This window comes from Siphateles boraxobius, unplaced genomic scaffold, assembly GCF_051911475.1.
Source record: "Siphateles boraxobius isolate OS27281-9 unplaced genomic scaffold, OSU_SipBor_1 6, whole genome shotgun sequence".
Classification (NCBI taxonomy): domain Eukaryota; kingdom Metazoa; phylum Chordata; class Actinopteri; order Cypriniformes; family Leuciscidae; genus Siphateles; species Siphateles boraxobius.
In genome coordinates, this window is record NW_027509186.1 from 9,928,916 (window position 1) to 9,938,199 (window position 9,284).

General features: G+C 37.9%; 1 protein-coding gene across 1 annotated transcript; it reads right to left on the reverse strand.

Moving 5' to 3' along the window:
- Positions 1–297: 297 nt before the first annotated feature.
- Positions 298–1,368, reverse strand: LOC143715548 (olfactory receptor 52K2-like). The gene has a single exon (XM_077207348.1). It carries the CDS (start codon positions 1,366–1,368, stop codon positions 406–408), a length of 963 nt encoding a protein of 320 aa, XP_077063463.1. The 3' UTR covers positions 298–405.
- Between the last annotated feature and the right edge of the window lie 7,916 nt (positions 1,369–9,284).

Genomic DNA, 9,284 nt, shown 5'->3' on the forward strand with positions numbered 1-9,284 from the left:
TATACTGTAAGTAAGCACTAATAGAAAATATACAGGTAACAGGTTCTATTTCTCTTATTAGGAGAAAGTATAAATGGAGTAAAAAAAAAAATTCTTCTATTTATTATTTAGTAGGCTTTATCAGACAGGCTTGAGAAAAAATGTAGCTGATGGAGAATGCGTTTTTTTCCCTGTTAATTTAAATCGTTAATAACTCCTCCAGTTCTGTATACAAAAAGTGTGCACAAGGATATCATTCTTGTAAATTACCATCAGTGTTTATAGTATGTTTATTAACTACATATTTTCAGTCTCATATTTTCAAATAGCGCCTACATGGCAATTTTAAACTTTATAGCTTTAACAAAACACATCCTTTTATAAAATGTTACAGTATCAGCATATAATGTTGTTGATCTTTTTTTTTTAAAACCGATTTCTTTGCAAAGGAAATACTTTTACTTCTTTAATAAACTGAAGAAACTTTTGTCTTATTTCTTTTGTTCTCACTCCATAAACAATTGGGTTAAAACAACTTGGAAAAAGTAAGTACATTGTGCTCACAAATACACGACTACTGGTAGAAAAATTATTTCGTATTCTGTATGACATAAACGCAATCAGGGCAAAAATCAAACTACATGTCATAACAATGATGTGAGTAATGCAGGTGTTTATGGCCTTCATGTTGGCCTTACCAGATCTAAACACAGAGACAAAAATCACAGCATAGGAAGCAGTAATGAGAATAAAATCAGCAGTTGGTATAAGGAAAGCAGACAAAAGTCCTGCCAAGTTATTAATAGATATATCTCCACATGCTAACTGAACCAACGCCATGTGTTCACAAAAACAGTGATCGATCACATTTGTTAAACAAAATAACAGTTTTCCAGCCAGAGAGACCATGATGATATTCAGGAGTCCATTTCTGATTACTGGGACAATCATAAACTTTAGGAAGTTAGAGATTTCCATGTATTTATGATAGTAAAGAGGTTTGCATATTGCAAAGTAACGGTCCAGTGCCATCCAAAAAAGCAAAGTAGACTGAAATGCTCCAACATAATGAATGCAAAACATTTGTATCAAACAACCTGTAAGAGATATCTCACTCCAATTAAACAAAAAACTAAGAAGCATGTTTGGCACAAAAAATATAGGCGAGATTAAGTCTACAACAGCCATTAAACCTATTAGTACATACATAGGAGAATGCAGAGACTTTTGACATATGATTAAATATATGATAATAGAATTTGCTGTGATAGACAGTAAAAACATCAGAAAGAAAGGGATAAATAAAAAAGGCCTCCATTCTCCTAGGCTGTAGAAACCAATCAGATTGAAGTCTGTGAATGAAATATTTTGTGCAGAAAGATTCTTCATGCTGTTCATAAAAAAAGAAGAAGAAGGAATTAATGGCTAAAAATAAAAACTTTTTTCCCCCATGTTTGTCCATTTGGCAATGCTACATTTGAGAGTGATAAATAAAATAAATAAATCTACAGTATTGCTCACAATTATGTGATTCTGCGAGTTCACTTTCACAATAGGTATTCAAATGCAAAGTTAATGTGCTTTTCATCTATTATAATTATGAAAGGGTTATAATACACTTAATTTTACCTTATTTGTGAAGCCTCTTTGTTGTACTGTGTTGCTGTGGAGAGAAAAAAATCAAGCAGACTTTTACAAGTTCAATGAAAGTTTCATTATATAAACAGCAGAAAATTGTAGTAAAATAGTAAACAAGATATGATGTTATGTTTAATTACATGGGCCTTTCATGCATTAACCTGTGCTCTCCCCATTACATTGATTAACTGAAATCTTTGCTCATTTGTTTAACTGTTATAAATATTTTTCTTGCATGTAAGAGTGAAATGAAAGCTTGACATGAAAACATGGTCTCTAAATACACTATGGCGTGTTCCCATGAGTCTGTAAACTATTCCCATGTTTGAACAGAACCAGCCACAGGTTTTCACTTGCATTATATATATCCCTTATGAAAAAATAAGCATACTTCAAGTTAATTTTATTAAGTAGGCTATACTTTAGTAAAGTTCAAGTATATTTTTAAGAATACTCAATGTAGTAAGCATATCAATGTACTAAAAGTTGTAAGTGTACTGTTTCAATTATACTTGGGACTTAATTGGCCCACTTTTTAGTTTATAAAAGTATAAATTTAAGAATACTTTAAGTGTAACTGTAAACTAAGGGACTATCATACACCCGGTGCAATGCAGCGCAGGCGCGACAAGTGTTTTTTGCTAGTTTCAGCCCAATGCAGTTTTCATTTTCATGTCCTGCACCACGTTGTTTAAATAGCAAATGATTTTGCGCCCATTTGTGCGCCTGCTGGCTGCTGCTCTGAAAACGAGATGTGTTCAGCCGCATTGTTGGATCGTTGCTATTTTGAGGCAACTGAAGTAGACTGAGCCATTGTTGACCAACTGAAACCTGGTCTAAAGTCAATGGGGCAGTATTTTTTGTGTGTTATTTAAAGGATACATTAGTAACATGAGCCTATTGGTGGGTCCACAATGCACATACTCTTCATTTGCGATACACAAATCAATTCAATTCAATTCACGTTTATTTGTATAGCGCTTTTCACATACACATCATTTTAAAGCAGCTTTACATGAGTCCATATTACAATTTAGAGTGATTCGTTATCAGAGGTAATTGTCTAAGTTAAGTATTTCAGAAATGTAAATATACAAAATCTACAAATTTATTAATTTAAACAATGTAATAATGTAATGATAAAAAAGTATAAGTAGGAGATGCATTATATGAATGCTTGGCTAAAAAGATGCGTCTTTAATCTTGATTTAAGCTTGGAGAGCTAGTGTCACGGGTGACAGATTACTTGAAGCGGAACCATTGATGTGAGCTAGAGTTTCCAGGAGGAGAAGCTTCCGGTGAAGGACCCGGGGAGTTTCCGGTTTCGGCGATAGTTCATCAACAGTTATTAGTAGTGATGGCAAAATGAGGCTTCCTGAACCGCTGAGACCTCGCAGCCCATTGCTTCACCCAAAGGTTCATTACTCGAAGCTTCATTCAGCATTGCTCACTAGTGACACCTAGCTACTGTGCAAAGAAATAGCAGACGAATAAATAAATTATGAACCAATGACCTGAGCAGACTTATGATATCCGTATACCCCCACCCCCCCTTCTGTTTTATTTATTTATTTATTTATTCATTCATTCATTTATTTGTGAATACATCATAGATCCATCATTATTCTTCTCACTGTTAATGCCTGTAACCTTTCATTTACAATAATAAAAAGCCCTGAGCAGACATTTGCCCATTGCCTGGGTATAAAATAAAATATAGGCCTAGCTTTATCTGTCTGAATATACTTATGCAGAGACAACTGTCACACACACACACACAGTTAATTAATTATTCATAAATTGTTTGGATAGTGACAGTATGAACAACAAAAGAGAAACTATGTTGAGTGCAGTGCTTATGGTGGAGGGAGTGTTATGAAGTAAACTGCAACAGAATAGTCTGGGGTGGGAAAAGTTAAGAATTGTTTCGGGGGGGGATGTACTGTTACTAGTTTTAGTGCAGTGTTGTGCTTATGGGAATGGGGATATAGAGGAGCAAACTGCAACACTGCAGTTTGGGGTGGGTGAAGGAAGGATTACAATAGATTTTTATTGAGAAACAGAATTTTTTCAAGTGTGTTGGGGTTTAGATGATTCCTCTTCTTGGACAGAACCTCTCTGGCCTTGGAAAATATCCTTTCACAAGGAACAGATGATGCAGGGGAACATAAAAAAGCCAGTGCCAGCTGGTATGAGGATACTGTCATACTGATGCTTCTGTAGAGGCCAGACGGGGAGGATCTCCTCTTTCTTGATTACCAGGAAAAAAGGAAGAGTCGCAAAAAGCAAACAAATCCAAAAGGGCAATCCAAAACAAAGAGCAGTCCAGTCCAGTTCCAAAAATCCAAAGCAATCCAATAATCTTATCTAATTAATATAACAAGACTATAATATAGCTACTATAATTAATAATAATAATATACTATAAGTATTCTAACCTGATATAATGTAATAATATACAGCCCTAACTCATATATGATGTGTTAGGGCTATAATGACACACAATAACAACAATGACAATGAGAGTTCACTAACTCTCTGACACTACTACACCTGCTTCTACTACTCCTGACAACACCCACAAGGTGGCGCGAGTTTCGAACCCCCTTTATCCGGAAGAGATACTCAGACCGAACCGATGACGTATCCACACAAACCGAGGCCTCGTTTGTCATTAGTCACGTGATTTTCACGTTAACAATACAAGCCTCGAATTGCGGCTTCATCTGGCACGCCCATTTTTTCTCGACAAAAGCTCCGACGCCTCGGTTCAAATGTCACAACACTAGTTGTTAGAAACCGGTGCGGGAGAGGAACGCGGGGTGCTGTGATTGGAACCTATGCTGACGGAAGGGAGGATAAAAAGGCAATACATCTAATAGATGGAGTATCTACCTTCCTCGCCATGAGAAGTCCATACTCGCCTTCTTTCACGCCTGAATTTCGCAAGTATCCAACTACGGTGATAAAACTCTGACCCCAGTCCGACTCTAACTGAGTGCTGCGAAGAAGAGGCCTCCTTTTTAGAGTCCCGTTGCCAACGGAACGAAGATTGCTTTCATAGACTTCTTAATTCAATAAATTACTTGTTCTTACTAAACCCCATTTTGTCTGTCTGCCTGTTGTGTTCTTGTGGTGTTGGCTCCTCACGGTGGTGCACGGGCGAAGGGTGTGGCCGGTCATCTGGTGTCCGCCCTGACCTGTGCTGGTGACACTAGTCTGAGCCCCGGATTTTATCAGGAAGGCTATTCCAGAGTTTAGGAGCCAAATGTGTAAACGCTCTCCCTCCTTTAGTGGACTTAAATATTCTAGGTACTATCAAAAGACCAGAGTACTATCCAAACACTCTGCTTATTACACACACAGGGATGCGCAGCAGCACACAAACATGCCAAATATTCAAAATAAATGGATTAGAATGTAAAAGATTAATATTGTGTACATAAAGATATGGTGGAATCCAGCTTGTCCTGTAGATGGTCTTTAACCTCGCACACGACGAGAGCTGTTTCCTCGCTAGAGACGCATTCAGTTTTTCCGCTTGCAAATTCCGCCATGTAAATAGCTAATCCGCAATAGCGCGAACGCAACTGTTTTTTTAAAGGGATTGGGAGGTGAGACTCTGATTGGTTTATTGCACGTTATGCTCAAACACACCCATTACTGATTAAGAGAATAGGGAAAACCCTTTAAGACCATGCGCCGGGTCCGCCGACCATTTTTACCGTCGTTAAACTAGCAAAAGTGGATTTGGACCTGCACTTGCGCTGTGTGCTTTAGACCGACGTTCGGCGTTACGTCAGTGACTGACAAATTAGGATCTCGCCTTCGAGTGTAAACAGAACAAGCCAATGGACATTGGTGAGTGAGATTTGCATATGAATGGAAGTGTGCTGAACTCATTCATTCAAACTTTCGCTTCGGAGCTGAGCATTTTTCGCGATTCTGCTCTGCAATCATCATACAACAAACCAAGAAGAAGCTCTATAGAGAGCTCAAAAGAGAGTAGGTGTGGCGGCACCTCAGAAGTGATTGCTTCTAAAAGAGCTTTCTCTGCATTTATTGTAGTTCTCCTAAAAGAGAATTTCACACCCTGCAGTACAGACTGCCTGAAGTGGGTCTTGCACACCGTGCAGTTGGCATTCGTGAGTGGTTCATGTTCCAACGAAGTTTAATAGCAAATATATTCAGCAACAGGCATTTGCAAACACCACTAAATGTGAACATGACCAGATGTAGGCTGCGTTTACACTTGGCATTAACATGCCGGATGTTGTCCACATACACATTGAAAAGATACGTGTAAACGCACTTCTGATGGGAATGTTATCCGATCAGCGTGTCCAGGTTTGGAGGGAGTCGAGGACGCATTGTGATAGGATCTCAGTGTAATGTAAACGCAATCCAGCCATTGTGTCTCATTTTACAGGTGGACGTAATATAAAACCCCGCCCAGTCTTCCCATGGCTGTCAGAAAATAATGGCCAGGTGGAGTTTAGACAAGAAATTAAACTCATTTGAAACTTACAATAAATGTCAATCTTTAAAACAGTTTATTTAGACTTACATGATACTAAGTGTGTCATTTTTCATTTTAATTGTGCAACATTATCTGAACGAGGCGATCGCCTGTACAATCACAGTCAGTCATGAGATCTTAATGAAGAGCTGCACGCTGTTTTCCAGAGAAATAATCGGAATCTGAATTTTTTAATGTTTTAAATGTTGAATGTTTTTAATCTTTTGAGCATTTATCCCATTTCTGTCAATATAGTCATTGCACGCTATAACCTTAAACCCAGATGATCGATGATGTGACTTGTTTTACATGTTCAACTCTGGAAGTATTCCTTCGTTCATAAAACTTAATTTGATCTAATTACTGGAGATTGCATAGTAAAACTAAAGTGAGTGAGTGAAAGCAATTGGGACATTATTTAATTTTTATCATCTGTACTCTTAATCTGGTGCCACAGACCTAATTTAAATATTATGCAGGAAACAGAAATGCGATTGGTTATCCAGATACAGAGGCTGCTTAATGTGAACAAATGTAAACGCACCATGTCCTGATTGGCTAATGATCCGATCTGCTTGATCGGATCACGATGATCGCATGTTAATGCCAAGTGTAAACGCAAAGACAGGGATACAAATATAGTGACCTAAACAATGTAATTAATAGAACACAGCTGGAACAAATGAACTAATAATGACGTGACCATGGTAACTAAGGCCCAGTCGACACGGGGTATAGTTTACAGTTTAGCTGTATATGTAAAAATTTTGTATCGTATCTGCGTTTTGTACAGACGGATCTGGCGTTTTGGGACACTGAAACCGCTATTTTTGGAAACCATGTCCCAGAGTGGATGAATCTGAAACCGACACCCTTGCGTTTTCGTGTGTACGGCCAATCCGTACATTTTGTGAAATGATGATGTCACACACCACTAAGTCACACGGAACAGCAACAACAATGGCGGACTATATGTTTGTGTTCGTGCTGCAGAAGCTACTGAGCCTATTTGTTTTACTAAAGCAAAATTTTCTGCTTCTATGCTACTACGGTGAGCAATCTTTGTCTTCACCTTGCTGTCGTGTTGGGTTCGTATAGAGCGCGCAAGGTTATGCGCATGCTCCAAATCTTCTTCTCCTTGTTTAGTGTATCTCTGTGGCAGACAATACCACATACTGGTCTGGCATATATACCACGGTTTCACTGGTTTCAGTAGATAAAAAAAAAAGATCGGATAGGGAAAGCTCTGGGTTCGTGTGCAAGCCCGCATTAATTCATGGGCTTACTGGGGCTAAAGCCCCAGGGCCTATGAAGACAAGGGGTCTATAAAAAATAAATCCCAAAAAAAAAATCACATTGTTTTGTAGTTTGTCGAATTTTCTGTCACTCACTTGATATTCATGTTTTTGGCTCCTGATTGATCCAATTTACAAGTGACCCACGTGGAAGCATGATATGACAGCCTATCAGAATGTAGAGAAACAGTTGTAGCATGCGTCGAATTTTGTAGCATGAATATAAAAATTTATGTTATTCACAGAAGCGAGCGGATAGCTAAATCAAAATGTTGGGAAAGAAAAAGTTTGAGAGTGGTGCTCATAGGCGAAAAATATTGCAACAGAAAGAAAACAGTGAGAAGGAATTGTTAAAAAAGCTCATTAAGCGGAGCACCGATTAACAGCGGAGAGTACAAGCAAACAGCCAGGGGACCGTTACCTGGAGCCGCTTTAGAGGACGACGAGGACTGGCTGACAGCATTGCAGACAAAATAGCAGACAGAATAAACTGCATCAATAAGCTCTTATTTTACCTGAAAGACTTCAATTCTTTAGACATGATAATCTTTAAATCCATTTAAAGTAACACTATGTAGTTTTTCAACCTTCATAATATACTTCCAAGACCCTTGAGATGGTACATCGACTTACAATAGGTTGAATGACACGTCTGCCATAGCCTGACAGTGTCTGTATCGCTTTTACTGGCACTGTAACATCGGGTTTCGGGTAGTAACCGGAGCACAAAAAGAACTACAAAATTCGACTGCTTTACGGCATACATAGTTTTTCTTCGTTTGTGATGTCTTTCATAAAATCATGCATCATACTCTACCTTGTCTGTGGCCATTGTTGATTCCAAAGCCGAAATTATTTACGACAGCGGTAATGGACAATTCCGCTTCCAACCTGTAGGGCGACCGCAGAGGAAAAGTTCCTTGGTGTTGCTTTAAACTTGCTAACATTTTAAAAGAGTGAGCATTATGAACAGATTACTGTAGGCGGCTCATCAACGCGAAGCGAACCCGTCCTAAAGCGCGCTGCTGTGTGCATCTGTCTCATCGGTCCGTGTTGTGCATGTCACATACAATCAGTTATAATCAATAAATTATTTCTTATGTTTTTTTGGAATCATTACTTATTTATCCTTATTAATTCTTTTTAAATACAGGTTCTGAATGTAAGTTACTTATAAAAACACTTATGTTATTCAAGATTAAGTGTTGCTTTTAATGGAAGAAAACAAAACTAGAGGTATTTCGGATTTCATGGAAGGAGAGCTTGATTGCTTACAGAGAGGCTTTAAAAGCTGCTAGATCTGCTTATTTTTCAACCTTATTAGAAGAAAATAAACATAATCCTAGGTATTTATTTGAAAAAGTGGCTACACTAACGAAAAAGAAAGCTTCAAGCCCAGAAGTTTCCAAGAAACACAGCAGTAATGACTTTATGAACTTCTTCACTTATAAGATTGATAATATTAGGGACAAAATTATAACTATGCAACCGTCTACTACAGCATCGCATCAGGGAGTGCATTATAGTCTCCCTGAGGTAAAATTTGATTCATTCATTGCCATAGGAGAGGAAGAATTTTGCAAACTCGTTAATTCATCTAAATCGACAACATGTATGTTAGACCCTATACCGACTAAACTATCGAAAGAGATGCTTCCAGAAGTCATAGATCCTCTTCTTAACATCATTAATTTGTCTTTGTCTCTAGGATACGTACCAAAAAACTTTAAGCTGGCTATGATTAAACCACTTGTTAAAAAAACGCAACTTGATCCTACAGAATTAGTCAATTACAGGCCGATCTCAAATCTACCTTTTCTATCAAAGATATTAGAAAAAGCAGTATCCTCACA